The 24,697-nt window shown below is 47.4% G+C and overlaps 1 protein-coding gene across 10 annotated transcripts in view; it reads right to left on the reverse strand.

The window, feature by feature from the left end:
* The window catches only part of ACACA (acetyl-CoA carboxylase alpha), a 113,536-nt gene that overhangs the window by 33,211 nt on the left and 55,628 nt on the right, over nucleotides 1–24,697 (reverse strand). For 9 of the 10 annotated variants that reach the window (XM_051809371.1, XM_051809368.1, XM_051809370.1 and 6 more), the window contains 10 exons: nucleotides 22,548–22,589; nucleotides 21,702–21,917; nucleotides 21,068–21,223; nucleotides 18,456–18,659; nucleotides 15,810–15,965; nucleotides 15,501–15,647; nucleotides 4,491–4,760; nucleotides 3,882–3,979; nucleotides 3,175–3,295; nucleotides 2,622–2,732 (listed from right to left, as the gene is read on the reverse strand). In XM_051809371.1, coding sequence (XP_051665331.1) covers nucleotides 2,622–2,732; nucleotides 3,175–3,295; nucleotides 3,882–3,979; nucleotides 4,491–4,760; nucleotides 15,501–15,647; nucleotides 15,810–15,965; nucleotides 18,456–18,659; nucleotides 21,068–21,223; nucleotides 21,702–21,917; nucleotides 22,548–22,589 — 1,521 coding nt within the window. Of the gene's footprint in view, nucleotides 1–2,621; nucleotides 2,733–3,174; nucleotides 3,296–3,881; nucleotides 3,980–4,490; nucleotides 4,761–15,500; nucleotides 15,648–15,809; nucleotides 15,966–16,979; nucleotides 17,570–18,455; nucleotides 18,660–21,067; nucleotides 21,224–21,701; nucleotides 21,918–22,547; nucleotides 22,590–24,697 lie in introns of those variants that run through there. The other variant, XM_051809374.1, reaches the window with a different exon arrangement.

The raw sequence follows: 24,697 nt of genomic DNA on the forward strand, positions 1-24,697 counted from the left end.
GGGGGTCAGCGGGCTCGGCACAGGCGCGTAACACGCTCACCGAGAGGAATGAAATGTCATTTCCACCTCTCCACCCCCTGCTGAAATGCAACGGGGAGACAAAAGGGGTTCGGCTCCGACACGGCCCCCCCCGCGCGGGGCACCGTCCCCACCGCACATCACACCTGGCCCCAGGTCCCGCCCGCTCCACGGTGCGAACAAAGACAGCTCAATCAGGGCAGGGGGAAACCCTGCCCAGCTCCCTGCAGCTTCTTGTCACCCCCGACAGGCTGGAGAATCCTCAAACCTGCCTGCGACCAGGTGTCTCCCTGGGATGTCCCTCTGACACCGGTGCAGGAACAGCCGGCGCGTGAGTCCATCCCCCAGAACCAAACAGCAGCCTCGGCTCAAAACGATGCTGACCTTGAGCTCATCATCTAAGTTAGAGGTCACCCTCTGGCTTTGGCAGCTGGACCTTTCCCTCTACACCTAAACCCTCAGGCTGGTTCAACATAATGACAATGAACATGACCAGCAATGGCTCTGCTGGTGCAGAGTGTTCGTCACTGTCCCCCCTCTGCTCCCAGTGTACATTAGAAAGAACCCAGCACTTCAAAGGGAAAAGAAATTAAACAACTTCCCAGAAAGCCCTGTCTGCTCTCTGAGAGCCCAGTTGTCTCCATTTTTGTGCTGCACATTCTCCTCTGGCAGAGAGGAGACATTTTGAAGATGCGTGTGCAGCCACAAGACTACAAGTAAGCTTTGTCCAGCATCCTCTGGGAAGACAGCATTTGAACATCAGCAATGGAAAAATTGTCCCAAATCTCTAATTGGGAAGAGCTAAAGGTGGCAGTTTCCACTTATTTATCTTTGTTCCAGCCATGATCTCTCCTCAGGAAGATCACAAGAACCAGCAGACCCATCATACACACAGGAGTGAGTGGGGATTCCCAGGCTCCCCCTGTCCAAGGTTAGGTAAACATTGTTGGGTCTTGCTGGGAAAGCTGGATAGGATGCAATAGGTTCCTCCTACACCTTTAGGAAGGTAGAGGTTCAGAGCTGACATAAACAAATACATCTTTCCAACAAAGGAGGGAGGAGGGAAAAGGACACAAGGGATTAGTCAGGCCATTGAAATTCCTGGGATGGGATAAATCACCCCCAGAAAGCACCTCCTCCTGATTATGCCTGCTGATAGATGTCAGGTGCTTAATTTAGTCTATATCCTTATTTTTAAGTGCCTAAAATTTAGTGAGATTCATCTAGTCCTAGGAAAACAAGCATTGCCTCCATGGGTAGGGAGTGCAGTTAAACCTGGAAAGAGGAGGAGACCAAACAGCCTGGCCCTGCCATCTGGGAAACTCTGCAGGGCCCCAAGCCCCAGCAAGTGACAGCTGGAACCAGGCAACTTACTGCACTTCAGCAAGCACTAAACTGACTCAATTCCTTTTTAAATGCTGGATCTTCAAATGCCTCTTTTCCTCCCATTGATGCAGGTGTGTGTGATGTGTGTAAGAGATCTAACTGAGGGTAGTGCAGCCTAGAGTTGATAGGATCAATGCTTCATTTTCTGCAGAGCCCCCTTTATTCAGGGGAATAATTCAACGAGAGCCTATTTTCCTTTTATCTCCCATTGTCAGGCAGGCACTCCTGGAAACACAGCTTGCCATGGAGCACAACCACCCCAGGTGCTGAGAGTGCCTGAGAACAAAGCTGCTCGATGGGGAAGGGCACTCACACCACACAGCCTCAACTCCAGGGAAACAAAGCCCTCAGGGAGAGGGATGGGAGCAGAGTGGGCTGGGAGCCGTGTCTGCACCAGACAAGGGGCTGGAGGCTGTGGGATTAATGGGCTTGGGGCAGCAAGGGAGAAAATCCACCTCTGGAGTGGAAAAAAAAAAAAGAGCCACTTTAGCAGTGAACCTGTTAAGTTTTCTTTATAACAGTCCCAGTTATTCCTCCTGCCCCCACGGCCGAGATTTCCAGCAGGAAAATCACCATCCACACACTGCTGAGGCTTCAGTGCTCCCCAGAATTAGCACAGTGCTGTGGATGGCTGGAAGTTCAGGTGATTCTGGCCCACATATCTGGAAACATGGACTTCCAGACACTGGGAACAGCCCTGTTGCCTCTCTCACAGCACTCCCTGGGAAAGAGATGCTGCTGCCCAGGCTCTGGGCTCCTCCACTCCTGTCATTTAACCTGTGCATACAACCTCTGTGAAAAGCTGCTTCTCCTCCTTCCCCTTCACCTGGCTCCTGCTCAAGCCCTTAAACGTGCAGTTCTGCCCAGGTCCCTGCCAATCTCCAGCCAGGATGCCTGGAATAGTGCCTCTGGCTGGCAACACCATGTTCCTGTCACAGGAAACGGGTACATGGAAGGAGGATTTGCTTTGCAGAGAGCAAAGAGCAAAGGGAAAGACTGCAAAGGCATGGAAGGTTCCCAGCCCTGAGCCAGTTCTCGATCAGGAAGAGCCTGAGAAGGGAGAAGCAAAAGGGTGGTGGCAGCTCCTTGAGGCTCCAGCAGAACTCACTGAAACCCAGAGTTATTGCCCAGAGAAGCCCCATCCCTGGAAGTGCCCAAAGCCAGGCTGGAAAGGACTTGGAGCGACTTGGTCTGAGGACTGAAATGCAAAGACTCACTTTGTTGAGGGCTCCACAGCCAGTCAGGATGATGTGAGAGTTCTCCACCTGGATGGTCCTCTGGCCCAGCCGGACAATGTAGGCCCCAATCCCGATTGCCCGACACGTAACCTTAAAAAAAAACAAAAAAAAGGGAAAATTGCAATGCCATTGATTTCTGTCTTTCCACACAGCCCCAACTTATCGACTCCAACATCGAGATAAAACCAGGTGTGTTTGTGACAAGGCCATAAAATCTCCTGTCACTGCAAAACTCCAGAATCTGTTGTGTTCTAACACACAGGAGCTGAACATACGTGTATTTTATTTTTTAAAAAAAAGAGAAGCAGCAACTTTCAGACCAAGCAAACATAAAGCCAAATGATTAAAGTGTTTTAAATTGAGTCTGAAAGGGACCCAGCCCTGTACTGGTGCCAGGAGCATTGCTCAAAGCCCCCAGGAGCCCATTTCCATCAACCAGAAGGCCGATCCCGGGATCTTTGGGATATCATTGCAGGATTTTTAGCTGAAGCAGACAATACAATCTGAAGAAGAGAAAGCAGCGGGGGATTACCAGGCTGATGGTGATAACACTTTCATAGGCTAAAGATGATTCTCCAGCAATCATGCCAGATCCTCTGAGGTTCTCTACTCCAAGACCGTCGTCCTTGCCGATAATATCCGTTATCTTGTACCTGAGGGAGACACAGACACAGCCTTTGAGTCACAAGGTCCAGTGATTTGCTGAATCAGTTTGCTACGAAGAAAATGAGAACTGACTAAATATCATTAAGGTTCCAAGGAGGAACGTGCATAAAACCCGGCCAGGACCCGCGCATGGCTCATCCCGAGCACCATGGAACATCCTGCAGGAGCAGCAGCACTGCCAGAGGGAATGCCAAGGGAGAGGAATGTCTGGGAAAGGTGTTCTGAAATTCCCACAGGGCATGAGGAACAGGCTGATTATAGGCAAAAGGCAAGAGAGGAAGAGAATGCAGCCAAAGGCAAAAAAGAAGAGAACAAGAGATTACAAGAGGCTTTTACCTTTTAGGTTTTCTTTACTTCCTTCTTCCAAGCCTCAGCCACGACTTGGGGTCAGTGGGGGTCAACACGGCCCTGCCCCAAACTAGGCATCATGGAACAACCCCTAACTCACCTTCCATGCCCTGACCACACACAGCTCTGGCTTTCCACAGCCCTGCACCCTAAAGAATGTCCCAGCTGAGGACAAGGACGTGCCATGCATGACCCAAGGATGAACAGGAAGCTTTTCATTCCTACCTGGACTCTCCATTTTCCTCCACGTGCTCACAGTGAACAGAGTTCAGCGCGCTGACCTTCTTGTAGTCTTGAGGAGTCAGGTACAAGTATTTGTATCCCTGCAGGGAAAGACAGTTCATTCATCTCACTCTCACTTCTAATCCCTTCCTGATCCCAAATAACCCCTTCCAAAAGCAAACTTTCATGGGAGCAGAATTTAATTCCAGAGAGTGATAAGAACACCCTCTCTTAACACTGGAGCTGCAGCTGAGGCCAGGAAAAGCTGGGAATGTTGCAGCATTTAGCCCTAACTCTTTCTGGATGCCCATCATCTGCTGGGAGATCATAAAATCATATCATAAAATGGTTTGGGTTGGAAGGGACCTTAAAGCCCATCTCACTCCATCCCCCTGCCACGGGCAGGGACACCTTCCACCAGACCAGGTTGGTCAAGGCCCCGTCCAGCCTGGCCCTGGACACTTCCAGTGTTCCAGATCCAGCAACAAGGAGAACTTTGGACCTGACAGTCTGGAAAATGTTACCCTCACTTCTATCGAAAGAGGTGGTGTAAAAATAAGACTCTTTTGTGGGCTGTTGCAGAGTTTCCCCCGAATTCCTGTGCCTCCTTACCTTGTATGGGTTATCTGGGTCTTCCCAAGCCACATGGAACATGTGCCGGATCTCCTCGGCCAAACCAATCCTGGCTCCACTGTTGGCAGCCACGTAGATCCTGGGGATGCCCTGTGCCCGGGCGAGCTCCGAGGCCCTGAGGAACAGCACGTCCTCCTGAGGCCCAAAAGAGCCTATTTTGTAGGTGATGTCATTGCCAACAACAATGATATCCCGGCCCTCTGGATACTCCGGGGTCTTCAGAGTCATCTTCCAGGCCACCATCCCAACCTGCAATCAAAGAGCAGAGAACAGCAAAACATAAATGTGCATCTCTGAGATGTGGTGCAGGGGAACCAGGCAGGGACTGTTTCTCTTGGACCTTTACTCCCTTGGGCTTGGCACATTTTCCTTGGGAACTCTGGTAACAGCAGCTCTGGCACGCTGCCAGTGCAGAGCACAGCTGGAAGGACTGGATCCTCCACTTTCCTTGGAGCACATCCCCCACTGCTCTCACCCCAGCCAGGACACTCACACTGTCCCTCCCTCTCCCCACTCAGGGATTTATCCCAGGTCCAACACACATTCTGCCAGCATCCCTCTCGCAGGGAGCTGTGTGCATTCCCTGTGCCACAATCCACGTGCCTCCTCACAGGGTGAAGAGGGATGTGCTGCTGCACAGGATTCCTGACCACCTGCTTAGGCTTCCCAGGTATCCCCCCAGAACCTTGTCACCCTGCCCTCAGTTTAAAAATCTTTTTATTTCATTATTATCTCAATTTTTATCCCTTGCCCTTCCTTTCATTTCTTCGGCTCTTCCCTGTTTCCTTCCCAAATTTGTGTAGCAGTTTCTTTCCAGACCTGCCCGGGGCAAGGAACGTTTTTTGCCGCATATTTTTTCTTTTCAAAGATCACGGGATGATCTCTCCTGGCCCCTCTCCTGGAGATCAGCAGCATCTGTCCCCTGCATCCCCCATCCCTCAGCCGCCGCTCCGGGAGCCGGCCGGCCTGGAATGCCATTAACAGATGGAAATAGCAGCGTCCCTTGAAAGCCACATGCATCACCCAGTCCCCGCTTGCCCAAGGATCATAAGCTCTGAGTACACATCCCTCAAGCCGATTGCACATCCTCTGCAATCAAGGAGGGCTGAAACTCTCATTGCGGAGCCGCGGAATTCTGAGCGTGATGAACTAAAGCGGGAGGGGGAGAGGGGAGAAGCAGCAGACAGATCTGTGCCATTTAATCCAAATCAAAATGGCACAATACACAGTCGAGATCCAATCAGCATCTGCAATAAGATATGCCATAATAGGCTCATTAAAAAAAATAAAGAGGCAGAGGAATTAATCAAAGGGTCATTGGAAGTAAAGCAGGCGCCAATCCAAAATATTACAGCCGGCTGCCGGCAGATCCTTCCCTTCCACCTCCCCTTCCCAGAGCTGAGAGGGCAACTTAACAGAGTCAGGGTGTCTCAGTTCACCTCCTCCTTGGTCTTGGTTTCCTCCACTGCTACTCTGATACATCAGAATGGATTCGTTTGTTTGCCTCTAAATATTTGCAGAATATTTACAGTTTCACCTTAGCATCCAACTGCAGGGTTTGGAACAGAGATACTGCAGCAGCTTCAAAGACAGGAGCATAAATCCCTAATTTTTTGCTAAAATACCAGTATTGTTGCCAAATTAAAGGGAAAAGTTATAATGCTGTAAAACAAGTGGATGCAAACGTTGGTCTGGCGCAGAGACCAAGGGACAACCAGTCCAGAGACTGGGAGAGGAGCCTAACTGATCCCACACATGGCCAGAGGGGTTCCTTGGACTCTGCTCTTGGATTTTCACAGCAGACAACAGAAGAATTAAGGTGAAAAATGGAGAAGAAAAGTATATTTTGTCCTTCTGACCTGACTGTGCAGGAAAAAGAGATGCCAAGGGCTGGATATTGTCTGTGTTCTCACTCTCACCTGTGGGCAAGCTTGTGATTAGAAACTGCAGGTTAAAAAAATTCTGCAAACCCAAAGTTAAAGGCTCCGAGATTAGCACCTAAAAAATCAGGGATGCAGGGATGCCCATCTCTACCTCAGCACCTACTGCAGTTCAGCTCTTTACCATAATTTAAAGGGAGGTTTTTTGCATAACTAAAATCCTTTAGTGGGCTCTCACCAAATCTTTCTGATAACACTTCAAAAACCAGCTTTAGACACTGATAGAAACCCACACAGAAATGAGGAAATAGTCCCTTTAAAATACACTGTAAACTTATGCCAAAATAGCACAGAATTAACAGTAACTGACAGGTTTTTGCCTGAGTGGTTGTTCCCTCACAGTCACACTGATCCCATCAGCCAGGACCATCCCAGGAGGCTCCAGCACCACGAGGAGCAGAGCAACAGGAGAAATACTCAGGCTTTGGGTTTGCTAAATACTTGTCACCACAGTAAACTGGGACATAGGAACACATAAAGAACTGTCAGAAATCCACACAACAACCACAACAAACTGGCAGCCAAGTCCTGCTCCCACCTGAGGCAGGTGAGTGACTCACTCCAGGCCTGTGGGGCCAGTGATGGAGTTCTGAGTACCCAGGGCTGGCCCCACAGTCTGTCTCACCCACCAAGAGATCTTCCTCACTTCCATCAGCTTGATGACTTTGACAGCACAGAAAACAGGCACATTAAAAGCATTTCTTATTTAGAAAATTCAGATTGTAACAGAAGTCTTGGAATACTTCCCTAACCTGAGATCATGTGTCCTCTGCATCAATAAAATCCCTTTTGCCAATGCTCACCAATAAAATAGCTAAAAATATCCAGCCAGGGCACAAACTCTTGAAAATAGTTTATATCTGATAAACACGGAGCAACCACATGCAGTTTAAGAAAATTAAAATCAAAAGTGCACCACTATTAACTCGTGTGCCTTGTTGCCTCCCCAACTCATTGTGTGTTTTGTGCCATTTATCCAGTAATAAAAACCACAGGGATTTGCACAACTAAGGATTTTTTTTTTTTTTTTTGCAATGAACAACCCAGATTCGGTTGAAATTTATGGGCAGTGGAGGATGGTTTTTTATTTCAGAAAAAAAAAAGGAATAATGAGATTTTTAAGTTAACGGCAGCACGCCAAAAACTGGGGAGTTCCCAGGTTAATTAGCCAGGCTGAGCTAATCACCTAAGAGCACTGGCAGCAATAGTGGGTGATGGTGAGTGGTCCTGGTTTCGGAACAGGCTCTTTTTAAGAGGCAGCACAGTTTGGAAGTGCTGCTCCTGCCACGGCTCCATTCCCAGTACACCCAGGAGTGAAGAAAAGGAGGAGGGAAAAAAAAAAATAAATAAAAGCAGGAACCGTCTTATTTAACTGTTTTTATGTTGGCAAAATGATTTGTGCCCCGGTATTTCCATAAGAAGTGGGACCATTATTCTCCTGTAGGAACACATTTGGTTTGAAAAGTATCAGTGGGCAGCACGTGGAAATCAAAGGGGATGAATTATTCACCAGCCCCGATCAGGAGCGATCATTATTTCTGATGCTCCGAACTGTGATTAGGATTCAGCGCTCAGATGTCATTTGCTCCCCGAACGGCCCCGGCCCCGTGGAATTGCACGCACACAGATTGCACCCAGGTTCCAGGTGTATAATTTCACACCCCCACACCTTCTCCCACCAGATCCCGGCCTTTGATGCGACCGTTAAGAGACGGTAAAAGCGGCGCGGGAACGAACGGCGGCTTTTCCCGGCGCTCGTAAACGCCGCTCGTTTGACACACAGTGTCAACACTAATCATGGCCTAAAATTAACACCAAAATTGACTTCAACATTAATTGCGCTATCGATGGGAGCAGTAATACACACACTGATGCAGTTCCAAATTGACTGCCGGTGGCAGCCGGAGCTGTTGACAACAGGCACCGAAGGGAATGGGGAAGGAGGCGATCCCAGGCTCCCTCCTGGAGGCACAGCAGGCTCTGGGCAGAGGGAAGGCAACGCCAACAGTGGCTGGGAGAGGGAGGTTTGCAGGTTCTTTCTGCAAGGATCTGTAATTCCTGGAGAAGCAGAGCCGACAGAATCACAGAATATCCTGAGCTGGGAGGGACCCACAGGGATCATCCAGTCCAGCTCCTGGCCCTGCCCAGACACCCCAACAATCCCACTCTGTCCCTCAGAGCATTGTCCAAACAATCCTTGAGCTCTGTCAGCCTTGGTGCTGTGCCTACTGCCCTGGGGAGCCTGTTCAGTGCCCAACCACCCTCTGGGGGAAGAACCTTTCCCTGAGATCCAGCCTAACACAGCTCCAGTCCTTCCCTCGGGTCCTATCACTGGTCTCCAGAGAGATCAGCAAAGGTTTATTCTACTTCTCTCACACCAGGGTGGTGTTGAGCCTGGGGGCTTTACGCCAGGCTTCAGTTTTTTTATTTACATCCAAATTTGGAAACCTGATTGTGGGTCCTGACATTTTTCAGCAGGACAACAGAACTTTGGGAGCCCTGCTGATAATTTTGTCTTGTCCTGTTGTGTTTGTATTGCACAAAAGTTTTATATGTTAAAAATACACATAAAACATGAATAAATTTGTGTGTTGGAATTATCATACGAAGTCATAGCAGGAAAGGAAATGCAGCAGTGGTGGTGGTTTAGCACATGAACACTGGAGATGCTGAAGCTCAACGCTGACAAAAGCCCATTTTTCCCTCCTGCACACACACACATTCCAACACTGCTAAATCAGGGAACACAGGCTTTATCTCCCCTTCACAACCTCTGTCTATTCAGGAGCTAAACTAGTGTTCCTTGGCTCACCCAGGATGCTGAATCACTTGGCTGAACAGCCATGGACAAAGTGTGTCTTAAAAAGGAAACAAAGGCATTCCCGGGAATTTTACTCGATGCAGATACAGCAATTTCGGTATTTCATCATTTGAATCCGTTGCTGGGAACTTCAGATCCAAAAAAGAGACTCCCTGCACCTAAACTATGACCAAAAGCTTTCAAATTTTTATCTGGAGCACGAACCACCCCCCAGGAAAAGGGCAGGATGCACGTGGTTTGCCAGAGGTCGTCCAACTCCACGCCTTGACAACGGTGGAGTGCCAAAACCCAGGATTCCTTCATCCTCTTCTTGGCTCTGGACAAGGTGTCCCTCAGCGATGCAAGCGTGGTGGTGGCAGCAGAGCCAAGCACGCTGGCACAGAGCTGAGCCCTGGGAGGGAACGGCTCCAGCAGGAGACGGGAAAGGTGCCACGGAATCACGGGATCAGCGAGGCTGGAAAAGACCTCCAAGATCACCGAGTCCAACCTTCGACCAATCGCCACCTTGTCAACCAGAAAATGGCACTGAGTGCCACGTCCAGTTGTTCCTCGGACACCTCCAGGGATGGGGAGTCCAACCCCTCCCTGGGCAGCCCCTTCCAATGCCTGGTGACCCTTTCCAGGAAGAAATTCCTCCTGAATTTCTTCATGCAGCACTCCTGGGCTGAAGGAGATGTGGGTTCACACTGCCTTGGTTCCTGCCTATTCCTGCTGCAAGCCCACAGAATCCCCTGTGAGCAGCACCACTGGCTTCTCCTCCAAAACAAAACCTTTTGTGATGAAGCTTTCCAGCTAAACAATAAGTAACTTCCCCCCTAGGCAGAGAGTAAGGCCTGGAAACTTCATGTGGAATAGTTTCATCTGGTGAAGTTACAGATGGATAAAGATACATTACAGAGAGCGACAGACAACCTTCGTCAGGAGCTTTCCTGTGGGCAAGAACTTTCCTAACTGTGGTGTCCACATGATCCACATACACGTGTTCAAAGGCATATATCAAAATACAGAATAAAACTCTGCCCCACCACATCCATCTCTGCTCTTGCAAGCCTTGGATTTGGGGATTTCATAATCCTTTAAGAAACCTGCAGCTGTAGTTGCTGTTCTAATTCCCTGTCCCTGCCATAAAATGCAGGAACACGGGGTGACAAAGCAGAACGTTCAGTGATTAAGCTTTGCTTGTATAAAATTCAACAGCTACAACCTTTCCACGCCCAGGAATCCAGGGAGCTGGCCAGAGCATTCCAGGAGCCCTGTGCCATCCTGACTATCACCTGGCCAAACCTTGCCATCCACCCAGGAAAGGTGCTGGAGCCAACGCTCCGGCAAACAGCTCCGATTATGGATTATTTCTGATCCTCGTGCCACTGAGGAGGAAAAACTGTGACATCTAGTGCCAGTGGGGAAAATGACACATTTTCCATGGATACCAGGAGAGAGATGAAGGGGGATGTGGGGTGTTGCTGCAGGCACTCCTTACATCACTTTCTCCTTGTCCTTGGAGATTAGCCGGGTCTTATCAGCGGCTGGAGCATTCCCGGTGCCAGAGGATCAGGGTAAATTGGAGTCAAAACACATGAAGTGCTATAGAAAAGCATCCGAATGCCTGGCTCAAGGGTGACAAGGACTATATTGAGTTCTCCAGCAGGCTGAGGGAATTACCTTTTCACACTGAGATTTCAGCTAATATGCTAATCTTGGGAACAAAAGGCGCCCTCGGTGGGGTTTGGAGGGGGTGTCACCGAGCTCCAGGTCGTGTCTCCAGCACAGCAACGGCACCAGCACAGTGTGTTGGATCCACTGCTGAACTCCAGCCCTGCTCACTGCTCTGTGCTCACCCAATTCCTGACTCTTTCAGGTATTTCCCCATCTTAGCACAGCCACAGAGCCCCATCAGAGGCTCAGGTGACAGGCAGGACAGAGGCTCCCAGGACACCCATCATCCCTGGACACTGTCAAACAGGCTGAGGTGCTGCATTCTTCCAAACCCTGCCCTCCAATAGGAGCACACAAACACCTCTACCCCACATACCCGATGAAGATCTCAGCCAGAAACACCAAAGACTGGGGGGGAAAAAGGCTTCCACTTATTTACAAAAACTAAATTAGCAGAAAAGCTAAGTCTTGTAAACAAATGGTGCTATAACCTATGTTATAACCCTGGATAAGTATCAAGCTGTGGGATGAACTTCATGTTTCCTTCCTAAAGACATTTTAGAGTAAAATGCATAAAATTACCAATAACTACAAGTGGATTTTTTTTCCTTCCACCTATATAAACTCTGGACATTTCAACAATCCATATCCATCTTGAGATTCAGAGTGGAGTCAGACTGAGCATCCACTTCTGGTGCTTAGTTCTTGATTTGCTCAGAATTGTACAATAAATTACACCCCATTTGTCCCAAAGTCTGTTCAGTCATTACTCAGGAGCTATCGACTGATTCTGCTGATAAAACACTGTTGTCTTCAGCTCCCTCCTGTACCTGCTGCTCTGGGAATTATTTACAAACTGTTCTCAGCTTCTTAGTGTGGTATATTCAGTCTTTCTTCCAGAAATCCTATGGGAGCAGCCAGATCTTATTGGAAGAGTCTCACAGGTGAGCAGGGGGGTCAAAGCAGCCAGACTGGTAATAGAGGGGATATACCCCCAAAAAAAAACAACCCACAACCCAAACCAAAAAAGGAGTAACTAGAGGCCAGGATCCAGTTCACAAGCATAACACGAAGGATCCAGAACCAGCAGAAAGCTCCAGACAACATCCAGGATTCTTTACAGTCTAAGGAAAACTCTTGGATAGTGAAAGACCTTGAGAATTCCCATTTCACAGATTTTCCTGAAAACACAGATGGATGAGCCAGTTTTGCCCAGCCTGCTGCTTGTAAACCCTGTGAGGACAGGGAGAATCCCAGCCTCAAGCTCCTGCTCTTCCCATGTCAAGGCAGGGATTGCAGCTCTGGCTGAACACACTGACCACAAATCTCCTGGGTTTGAGGCTGGTTTCTCAATTTCCCCTGCCAGCTCAAGCACTGAGGGCACTCAGCTCAGCTGAATGCTTTAAGAGGAAGAGTGTCTTGACTCCTTTTCACACAGAGGAAGTGTAGCTGTCAGGAAAGCCAAGCCCTGGCTCCCAGCAGCCGATATCCCATCAGGGTTCCCTCTGGCAGTGGGGGAATGGCTGGGTCTGAGTCTCTGATCCAAAACAAGGAGAATGTTCATAGGAACCTAAATGCACTCAACAGCAGCTACCTTTACCACAGACAGGAGTTTCCAACACAAATTTCCTCTTTACTAAGAAACATATGATGGACAATCATATGATGACTTTGGGTTCAGAAAAGCAGCAACTTGCGCTGGGAAGAAGGAAAAATAATAATGAAAAATCTCACATTTACTTGGGAAGTTCCTACTTCACCTGTCACCTGTCAGCTCAGTGGGTCTAACCTGGAACCAGCTCTTGCTTCTGGACCTCTGGGGCACAGACTCCACTGCACTGACCATCAGGGGTTACCAATCCAAACTGGGGCAGTGCTGCATAATACAATATTCACAAGTAGAAACCCAAGTACTCTTAAAATATTAAGAAATATTTGTCTAAATTATGCTCTTAAAACCCCAAAGCAGTCCCATCTGACAGGGATGGGAACAAACTGAAGCACTGGGATCTTTGACTAAGGGCACCAAGCAAACCACTGCAAAGCTTGGGAACCTCAACTTCTCCACTGGACTCATTTCTTTATGGATCATCTCTCCTGGAACACAATTTTTGGGCTTCTGGACTTTCCAAGTCCAAACCTGAGGACAAAACTCTTCCTTAAATTCAGCCAAGGTTAGAGAGCCAAGCCAGTGTGCCATATTTTGAGGACAGTTCATCATTGTATCATATGGAAGAAGTGCAGAACCAATTAATATTTCCTCCTGCTCCTCGTGGCACGTCTCCTTTTCTTATGCAACATTCCCAGCTACTGCCACAGAGATGGATTACCCCAAGGATCTTTGCTTCCTGGTAGATAAGATGCTGTATTTCTCTGCCCAGATGTTATGCAGAGTGATTCTTAAAAAAAAAAAGAATGGATCCACTTACAGCCTCAACAAAGCAAAGGATTATGCTCTGAATTTATCCAGCATCCTGCCTTTTCCTCCTCCACCCTGCAGCCATCCTTTCCACCTTTGGAAAGAGAAACTTGAGCCCCCGTTTGTGGAAATTTGTTCCCTCAGCTGAAGGGAATTAAACTACAAAAGGCTAAAGTCAGCTCAGGCAGATAAAGCAAGTGCAGCAGGAGGAATGAATCTGTTCAGCAGGTCCTGATCTCCGGAATGTCACCTGTCCTTCAGGCTGCCGCTCGGATCATCCGCTCCCTCCTGGGAATGAGTGTCATTGTGTGCAGGGTGCTGCCAACAGAACCCAATACTGGAGTCTCCAACCTCATTCCAGCTGCACATCATCCTACAGTGGCTCATCCAGCTAGGATAACAGGTCCTGGTCCCTTCCAACCCAAACCATTCTGAGATTCTGTTCTATGATACACCTCTAGTAGCCAGGTGGAAAAATATGGGGGAGCATCATGTTTTCCCCAGGTTTATCCCACTTTCCAGTGATTCAGCCCCTTGGTGTAACAGCCACAGGGGCAGGGCCTGAATCTGTGCTTTCACAGAATCACAGGATGGTTTGGGTTGGGAGAGACCTTAAAAGCCCATCTGGTTCCTGCCATGGGCAGGGACACCTTCTGCTATCCCAGGTTGCTTCAAGCCCTTTCCAACCAGGCCTTGAACACATCCAGGGATGGGGAGTCCAGAACCTCTACAACCTCTCTGGGCAACAAGGTATTTGATAGATTACATCAGCTTAGATTAATTTAGATACCAACACCACACACACCACAAGAGCCGTGTAATTTCTTGACAGATTGAGCCCAACAAAGTCTACCAAGGGTTAAAAAAAAAAATCTCCTAATTTTTTTTTGGTGGTCTTTGGGTACAGAATCTCTTATAATAAGACTATTTGTATTCATACTGGCAGAGTAAACACTACATGTTCATGCCCAGGCAGCTCTGTGCTTGTAATTTCAGCAAGAACAGAGCGATGTCCCTGAGGGACTTTGCTATTTCCCCAGCCACCATCCACTCCAACGCTGAATGAGAGTGGGGAAGGAGAGAAAGATGATGGCATAGCCCTCCCCAGCAGCCCCAGCTTGCACCAGGAACGCAGGGAATAGCTCATTCCAGGTTTAATTAAACCAGTTAAAACATTTCTCCCCTAGCCCAGCAAGAGACAAGGCCGCAGTGCTCCCACAGTCACCATTTGCTGATTAGGTGCAATTTGCAAACATCGTATTCCAAAGCTTCCCCTGACAAGATCCACGCAGGAAATGGTGATGAAAACCCCTGTTCCCTCTCATCACTACACTTGATGTTTTTGAACAGAGCTTTTTTGCAAACCTTAAGTTGTATATTTAGGAAAAGGCTGATGTTGGTTCAATGATGCCAAGAAAAAAAATAAATGATACCATCACTTAGAATTGTTGAAATTTAAATTACTGTAGAGCATTCACTTACTGACTCCCATCCAAAAAAACCCCACATTTTCTAGTAGTTATCTTTACTCTCCAGTCATTCCAATGCTGCAATCTTTGGCTTCCTAATGGAAAGACACCTCAGCAAAATCCCACCATGACACCAAGGTCTCCTCCTATTTGAGCTGAAGGAGTAACTCCATCACCCCCAGCATTAGCTCCTTATAAGTCTTGAGTAAATCCTTCTCAAAAGGGGAAAGTTGCACATACCTTGTCACAAACTGTGTGGGAAAGATGGAAATGGAAGCATAAAATTGTGGGGTTTTTTCTGTGAGGTGTTTTTTTTTTTTTTTTAGCAAATGAAAACATTTCTATTTAGTCTTGTAAAACATATTTTCTCAAACTCAAACCCCAGTTACCTGGAATAGCTGAATGAGCACTTTTTAATTATGAAGGAAAACCAGCATAGGCACAGGTTTGAAATGGAATCATCATTTACTATGGAGGTTAAAATACCCATTGTATGGGAGGTATTAATTTTTAATGAAACAAAAATCTCATTTTCAAGAGTGAGATTTTCATCTGTGAAAGGCCGAACGAATAGATTTTTGTGCCTGGCTGGTAAACTTTCATTACAATTGTCAAACTCAGCCCAAGCCACAAAGTACTGCAGGACATGGAAAGAAAAGCAGCAGGGAGGGAAGTGCAACTTGCCTCGTTTCCTCCTGGCAGCCTGTTCATGTGCACGAGCTGGCCCTGGTCATCCAGCACCAGCTCCGTGTACGTCAGGATGTCCGGAGGCAGCGGCGTCGGCGGCAGGAAGGCGTGTTCGTTCATGGAATTCCAGAGCTTAATCAAAGACTAGAGGTGGAAAGATAAATGCTTGTTAAGAACATCACCTGCGAGTATTTTTATCCAATCCACTCCACTGTGACTCAGTATTCCCAACAGGACACCCCCCCAAACATCCCCCCCTGCCAGAGGGCGGGTACCAAAGTTTAGAACAACCTAAAGGACACCCACCTGCCGAAACATCTCGGGGATGTCATAGACATAGGACGTCCCTAAAGTCTGTGCCTGGAACCTCTTGGACTGCAGCAGGTCTTTGGTCACGTAGGGGGTATTGATCAGCATCCCGTGGAGTGGTCCCTGTTTATCCCCATAGGCCTGGAACATGATCTGTGGGACAAAACACGACCAATTACTGCCTGATCCACCGGTTCCGTACACTGAGCTGACCCAGATTTTACCAAAAATCATCAGGATACTCCAGTCTGATTGTTTCTGCTCTCCACAAGGATGTCAGTGCTGGCACAGCCTGGAACACCGTGCTCCATCATGCATTACTGCCCTTTGGAGACAGTGCTGGACCATTACCGTGCAGATCCCGGCATCCCTGACTTATTGCCGCGTCCCGGCGGAGCACAGCGAGCAGAGCCACCTCCCCCAGAAAAAAACCTGCGACTTAGATGACTTCCCATTCCCCAGTATTTCCCCTGACGCCGTGTCTGTGCCGATGGATGGTGATAGCTGGGAGCAGAGAGGAGAACTCCGTTATTTATGGAGTGGCGCAGCGCGGGATCCGCGGCTCCGCCGGCTGCTCCGGGAAGCCGGGTCAAGACTTGCATATGTCATTTGGCTTGAAGTTTTGATATTGTAAGTTTAAAAGATTTTCCCAGAGTAGCAACATGAATTATCAACTGCCAGGCTTCATGGCACTATATATCCCACTCGGCCAGGACTCGGAAGGGAAGGTATTTCAATGGAGAAACAGGAGGAGCTTCGCTGAACCAGGAGAGCTCAGCCCAAATGCTGCTCAGCCTGATAGAAGGGACATGATTGGGATGGTGTTAATAGAATATTTCTAATTGAAGATGAATAAATTGAAGAAGTCCACTAAAGATAGAATTCAGTAAAGCCTGCTTTAGTTTTTAAATTAAAAATGGCAGGTTTTGTTCTCTTCACATTTCACAAACATTAATTGGGGAAGCAGTTTCTTTAATGGGAAACATACTTGCTGAGTGTTTGTGAAAGTGCCTGTGTTAGGATCTGTTTGGAGCTATTGGGATCTGTTAGTGCACTTGGGGCCCAGTTCTCCTTAAATCTCTGGAAAGCTCCAGAGCACTTCTGTGGGAACTGGAGAAGTCTGTGCTGAGCATCCCCACTCCTCACTACTGAGAAACAAGAGATCAGGGTCATCCTCTCACCATGAATCCATTTTCCCACTCCTCAGAAGCCATGGAAGTGCCCAGCACATCAGTAATATTTCAATTTTTTTTAAAAGAATTCTCTAAGTTCAAAATAACCCTCTGAAAACACAGGAAAAAGTCCACAGATCTGAATCTGTAAAAACTCCCATCACCAAGGTGAAGATTCACCCAAGTTTCCTAAAAAACTCAGACCTTCAAGCTTTGTAAGAAAAACTTTCCTCCCAACTGCTCAGAGTTAACTGAAATAATTGCACTCAGTATAATTTTTTACTAGAATCTGGTTTAATATTCTGGAAAATATGAAATTTAATATTGGAAAAGTTGTTAAAGCCATAGACACACACACACATCTCCCAAGCTTTAAATAATAAAGCTCATCAGGGACAGAGTCCAAGAGGAAACAGGACCTTCACAAGTGACTGACCCAACTAAAGGGTTAAGCTCAGCTCTGGAGATTATTAAAATGTTCTTTTCTCTCCTCATCTCCCCTCAAAGGCAGAAATGAGGTAGAACACACTGACACTATCTGTCCTGGGATCTCAGGACTGGATGGACTCCTCGGTCAGCAGCTTCCTGGAAAAATTAAACAGAGAAGAGGGGTAGAAAAGGTGACTCAGCACTTTGTGTTCTACATTCACAGTGCCCAAGTGATTTATTCTGCTGCTACTCCTGCTTGGCAGAGAGATGATTACAGAGGGAGATGTAAACATTTCTCTATTTAAATATTTTCCATGCATCCCATGCTCCATGGATTTTAGCATATGTAGGTATTTCAGTTAACCACACTATTCCTGCACCATGAAAAACAGAAATACCAGGACAGCCACAACCATTACAAAAGAGCCCATTATGCTTCATAAAAATGATATAAAAGCACCTTCCATAATTTTATATCATCCTACCCAGGTCATTTCCTATATCTTTAGAATTTAAAGGACAAGTTCACAGATTTTCTCCATCTACTCAGGGAAATGTACAATTAATAATATTTTTTATTGCGACCTACAGGATGAGCACCAACAGTGATTCCTTTTCTATTACTTTTCTGAGTGTACACTGAGCACTCTGAGGAAAAGTCTTGAGGAAAACAGCTCCCCAAACTGAGGCATGGACAAAACAACCAGAGGGCATGGACAAAACAACCAGAGGCCTTGCACTTTTACCTGAGTGATTACATTTTCATACCTACTGCAAGATTACCTTCACATCCTTTTTCCTGTGGCAAATTTGAATGGCAATTTGAAAACATACTATGGGGGTTGGAGCAACCTGGTCTAGTGGAAGGTGTCCTTGCCCATGGCAAGGGGTTGGAACGAGTTTAAGGTCCCTTCCAACCCAAACCACCCTGTGGTTCTATGATTATTCTGAAAACACCATAAAACACGGAAGAGCTTCACCAGGTACAATGTGTCTCCCCCCCCTAATTTGCACATCCAACCCTGGAGCCAGATGGATGTACCTGTCCCGTCCTGGAGTCCGTCACCTCCTTGTACAGGCTGATGTCCAGGTAATAGCCCGACTCGTTGGTCAGGAAGAGCCGGATGGGAATGGCCTTTCCCGTGGGCGTCAGGCGGATGTTGATCTTCAGCTCGGCCTGGAGGACGCGCAGCTTCCAGAGGCGGCTCCCGTAGCGCATCACCATGGAGCGCACGGACTCCTCGATCTGCAAACAGCACAAGGGTTTCCCTCACCACACACTGACCAGCCTGGGCCGGGGGAGGTGTCCCTGCCCACGGGGGTTGGAACGAGGTGGGCTGTAAGGTCCCTTCCAAATCATTCTGGGATTCCTTCGGGATCCATCCACTGCTCTGTGCCCCCTCCTTCCCACTGCCGAAGGTCCTGCTCCAAGGGCAGCCCGGTGTGATGAAGAGAGACAGAAGCATCACACACCAGCGTACATCCAGGGATATTAGGGGAGCTTGGTGGCCTGTCCCTTCTCATCCTAAGCCTCGAGATGGGCAGGAACTCAGCCTGGGGACTGCTGAGGTAGTGGGACAGTAGTGGATTGGGATGTTGTTAATAGAACTTTTCTAGTTGAAGATGAATTAATTGAAGAAGTCCACTAAAGATAAAATTCCATAAAGCCTGCTTTAGTTTTTAAATTAAAAATGGCAGGTTTTGCTCTCTTGACACTTCGCAAACATTAATTGGGGAAGCACCTTCTTTAACGGGAAACATACTTGCTAAGTGTTTGTGAAAGTGCCTGTGTTAGGATCTGTTTGGATCCATTGGGATCTGTTAGTGCACTTGGGGCCGAGTTCTCCTTAAATCTCTGGAAAGCTCCAGAGCACTTCTGTGGGAACTGGAGAAGTCTGTACTGAGCATACCCACTCATCACTACTGAGAAACAAGAGATTGAGGTCATTCTCTCACCATGAATCCATTTTCCCACTCCTCAGAAGCCATGGAAGTGCCCAGCACATCAGTAATATTTCAATTTTCTTAAAAGAATTCTCTAAGTTCAAAATAACCCTCTGAAAACACAGGAAAAAATCCACAGATCTGAACCCGATTCACATCCCTCTCTCCTCGTGGCACACAGAATCTTTATGGTTGGAAAAGACCTCGAAGACCACCAAGTCCAAGCCAGCACGGCACAGGTGCCTCTCCTTCACCTGCCTTCCCTCCCAGGGGAGGGCTCACACCTGGGAACTGTGGAATCCAGGGAAGCCAAATCCTTGGCCAACAGCTCCGTAGCACTTGTTTGCACAATAATCATGTTTCGCCGCCCGCGCCGCGCGGGGCTTTAAATCAACAAAGCAATTACCACTCGGAGCTGGGCCTTCTGCCGTTCCATTAAACTTCATAAAATACTACTGTGGGCAAAGCGCATATTAAAAGAAGGCAATTTATAGGCTGGTTTTAACATTCCTCAAAAAAAAACCCCTCTCTTTTCCACAGCAGCTCAAGGAAAAGTCACGGTACGTATCCGAGGGCAGCCCAACTTCCAGGGCTGAACGTCCCAGCTTCTTCTGAACTTCCTGGGAACTAATGATTTTGGATGTGCCCAGAGAGGTTTTATTCAAGAGCGATTTAAGTCACCAATTTTTAATCACGATTTAAAAGTCAGCAAGCAAGAGAGAGTTATTTTGATACCCAATTCATCTTTTTAAACTTTCAGTTGTTCTCCCAAGGAAAGGTCAACTCTCATCTTTGGGTACTCATGAACAGAATGTTGATTTCCAGCGAAATTCAGCTTTTACAGTTTATTTGGGCCTTTCTTTGTGGTGGTTCTGCTAAGCACAAACATGCTTTATGCCTAAACACTTTCATTAATGCATAACAAAGCTTAATGTTCATTTCTTTATAATGTTGATCTCTGTGGTTTTGTATCAGAGAGTGGAAATGAGGCAGTTTTGTAGCTGAATTTACAGGTTCTTTTTAAGGTCTGAATTTATCTCACGTTTTATTTGGATGAAATCTGGACTTCTGTAACAAACAGGGGAGCATTTAGAGCTATTTCCTCATTAAAACTGTTCGTCTCAAGCACACAATGAAAAAATAAGTTTTTAGCTTCAAATACAAAACGTATTTTTAAGCACTGTTCCTCAGTTGACCCAGAGGAGGTGAGCTGTGCTGCTTGAAGGACACAGTGTTTCTCCACTAGAAATGTAAGTAACTCTGAAGTCTAACATTTAATATTTATTCATAAGTGGAAAAAAACCCCAAAGCTCTCTTCTTTTGTGTGACTCTTAGGGATAGTCCTGTGCAGGGCTATGGGTTGGACTCGATGATTCTGTGGGTCCCTTCCAACTGAGCACATCCTGGGATTCTGGGATTCCTCCCTGCCAAGCAGGTTCCTGACATGACACACACCAACTGCTTGCCTTAAGTGGGGACATCACAGTGTTCTCTCTGCTTTTGGAGATAAGTGTCCAAGGCCAGGTTGGACAGGGCTTGGAGCACTCTGGTCTAGTGGAAGGTGTCCCTGCCCATGGCAGGGGGTGGAACTGGATGAGCTTTAAGGCCCCTTCCAACCCAAACTAGTCTGGTGTTCTACGAACAAAAGACCATTTAATTCTGGGAAGTGAAGCCCTAGAAAAACAAGCAGAGCTGGGGAGGGGGTCCCACCTTGGAGGGGTCCATGATGACGGTGGGCACGAAGTTGAGGAAGATGTGGTTGCAGTCGGTGCGCACGTTGGTGTTGTTGAACGCCACCTCCAGCTCATCCATGGCCTCCAGCAGCAGGCGCTCGCCCTCGTTTTGCAGGTACTCAAAGGAGGCTTCCTGCCAGATATTGCCAACAAATTATTGACTTTCTGCTCACAGATCACAGGCCAAGAACACAGGGACTGGAAAAGTGGGGAAGGATGTGATGGAGAGAACAGGGGTACGTGGGTGTCAGCAGGATGTGCAGCCCTGAAACAGATCCATCCCCATCACAGGGCCGGTGCTCCCAGTGCCTGGATTCCACATCTGGCTGGTTTGTGCCCTCGTTTAGTTCAGAGTAAATTTGAAACTAGACAGGGGAAACCACTGTTGCCTCAAAATCCACGGATTTCTGACTATCCACTTAAGCCCCTGAAAAACCTCCCCGAAACACGGGAATGCCAGGACTTCAGAGAGATGGTTCTGCAGAGCCACCACAGCACTCCACACAGGCAACATGTTCAGTTTTAATCTAAAACCCCCTGCAGGTTCCCAGGATGACCCCGGGTTTCACGCCCTGCCTTGGAAAGAGCCCTTGCCCAGGTGACAAACTCACCTTGGTCACCAGGTCCGAGTGCCTGATGATGGCCCTCACGAAGAACCTGTAGTCTGTCACCTCCGTGCCCACCTCCACCTTGGCTGCCCCCAGGTACAGGTGCATTTTGTGGTTGGCACAGGGGATGGCAGTGAGGTCGAAGTTCCGCATGCGGTTCAGCTCCAGCTGGAAAGCCAGAGCCGGCTCCAGGTGACGGTAAATCCGGTCCTCCTCGAACTGGAGGCACCGTGCAGGGAGAAGAGGGTGGGAAAGAGGAAAGGGGGTGGAGAGGGTGAAACACTGAGGATAAGAACTAGACAAGGCCCCTTAGAAATTTCATATTTAGTTAAAAATGTAAAAATACAAATGAATCCACCCCAGAATCTTTTATCTCGTGCAGTCATTGGTACTGAGAGTTGACTTTTTACAAGAGCTTGGAGTGAGAGAAAAAGGGGGAATGGCTTCAAACTCAAAGACAGTGGGTTTAGATGGGATATTGGGAAGAAATTCTTCCCTCTGAGGGCAGGGAGGCCCTGGCACAGGTTGCCCAGAGAAGTTGTGGCTGCCCCATCCCTGCAAGTGTCCAAGGCCAGGTTGGACAGGGCTTGGAGTAACCTGGGATAGTGGGAGGTGTCCCTGCCCATGGCAGGATTTAAGGTCTCTCCCAACACAAACCATTCTGTGATTCTATGAAGACAGCAGGTTCTCAAGCTCAGCCTCCCCATAAAACCCTTTTTTTTTTTTTTCACAGAAACCAGAAGGTTTGTATGGTTCTAAGGCCTGAATCACTGTCCTGCTTCCAAGAAGCAGCTACATGAAAGAAGGATAAAGCCAACACTTAGAGACAAGTATTGATATAAAACTTACCTTATCCCGGGCACGGAACGTGAAGAACTTTGGGAATTCCCTCTGTTTGAAAATAAAAACAACAGTGTTAGTCCTCCCAAAGTGGGCACTGATCTCCCCAGAGTGCCCACAGGCACGCCTAAGGCAGCACCACAGCACAGGCCATGACAGAAGTTGTTACCAGCTACTTTTTCAACATCACAAAGGTCGTGGAAAATCAAGTCACCCTCAAGAAGACCCTCAAGACAGCAGAGGTAGCTTAAACCTGTCTCTGCTAGTGCAAGAGAGGTTACTTGATTTGCTTTAGATTATTATTGTCAATTATTAATTGACAACAACATGGAAGTGTCCAGACAGTAGTGGGAAAGGAAACCTTTTCTAGTTCTGTTATGATTAAGGTTCCCATGGAAATGTTTGGGAGCCACACAGAGATATTAACACTCTTATGGACACAGATGTACACAGCACAGTGGTCTTAGTCTACAGCTCTCTTCATACCATTACTGCTGGAAATACTTTCTTGCCAAGGAAAACTGTGAATTGCAATCAAATAACTTTATCCTCCTGTGTTAAACAGCACTACAAAAATCCCCCAAATTTGATTGGGTTTCTCTGTTATTCTGTTGCACAGACAAAAGCCTGGCAGGGGCTTGACAGTTTTGTGGCATGTTGTACAAGCCTTAGAAGAAGACAGAAAGGCTAGACAGCATCCTTCTACCTGTCCTTCCAGTTCCATCCAAGCAAATCCATCCACCCCTCTGGAATTACACTTTTCCTGGAACTTTTGTCAATGCTTTGCACCAAGGCCAGCACACCAGCTCTCTGTGCTAAAGGTGACCTGAGAGAACACACACAACTTGCCAGAACTGTCTTACTAAGCAAAAAAGGAAGGAATCTGACTTGGAGTCACCGAATTTCTGGCTCACATTCCACTCTCAATGAAAGATGGGCAACCCCAGCTCGAGTCAGTGTGACAAGCAGCAGCACTGTGTAAACCATCACTGAGCAACACAGATTTTAAGGCTAAAAGTAATATTCTAGTTAGTCATCTTCCTTCCTTCCCTATACAGAACAGTCCCCAAACCTCACCTGATGACTCTCAGTAGAGCAAAAATAACCTGTTTGCCTGGAATGTGTCTTCCAGACCAGGCACAAGAAATCCTGCCTGAAAATTCAGGCTCACCCACCATACTCGTGGCCTGTGAGCACCAGTTGCACTCTAACAACCAACCATTTCCATGTTTCCTCTCTTCTCCTCCAAATCCCTCCTACCTGTCCTCCTCTGCACGCTGCCAATTCCTCCTGCCACCATCCATGCTCATTCCATCACTAATGTAATTGCTTCCAAGGCATCTGAGTAGTGTGGTGGGCAAATATCATAATTAGACGTGCACTCACACAAAAACCCTCAGTGCTCTGGTACCAAAATCCAAAAGAGTGCTCCATTTCCTAGGCAGAAGCATTATACCCCTGCTGTGTTCTAATCAACCAACCATCATCAAGACAATCAAAATAATTTGCCTAAATTAGCCAATCAAGACACCCTGCAAACCAGAGAATGCGAAAAGCTACAACAGAAATCATCATAGTTGATTATTATACTAATAATCACGTTAAAAACCTAATGAGATGAGGAAATTGGAAGCTTGCTGGAGCAACTCTCTATTACCTCAACATGCTGGGAACTAATTATATAGACTGTAATTAAAACAAAAACAAACCCAAGCCGAGGCCTGGCTAAGTTAATAGTTGGTCCAGTAATAAAGGGGATAGAATAGGAGACAGTAATAAAGAGTGACACAGCAGATCCCAGAGGTGCTCCACAGACTTTGCAGACAGATGACACACCAGGCTGAGGAACCAGGAGCATCCCCACAGTCCATTGTGCTACACAGCAGGGCAGGGAAAACTTGGGAATGACTCCTTTTGTTCTGTGCCTCCTTTTTGACTCTGACACATCCCACAGTACTTACTCAGCTACTCATATTTTTTCATTCCCTAAACAACCATTCAGTTCTCTAAAACTTCCTTTTTTAAATCTAAAACCTGGGTTTTCTTGCTTAAGGTCCCAAAAACTCTTCATGGAATCCAGCTTCCTACCTAAGCTGTTCACTGATGCATCTCTACTGTATTGTGAGCAATTCCCATGTGGTGACACCCACATTGGTTCA

Source organism: Manacus candei, unplaced genomic scaffold (genome assembly GCF_025592945.1).
Source record: "Manacus candei isolate 608988 ecotype Guabito, Panama unplaced genomic scaffold, ASM2559294v1 h1tg000076l, whole genome shotgun sequence".
NCBI classification, from domain to species: Eukaryota; Metazoa; Chordata; class Aves; order Passeriformes; family Pipridae; genus Manacus; species Manacus candei.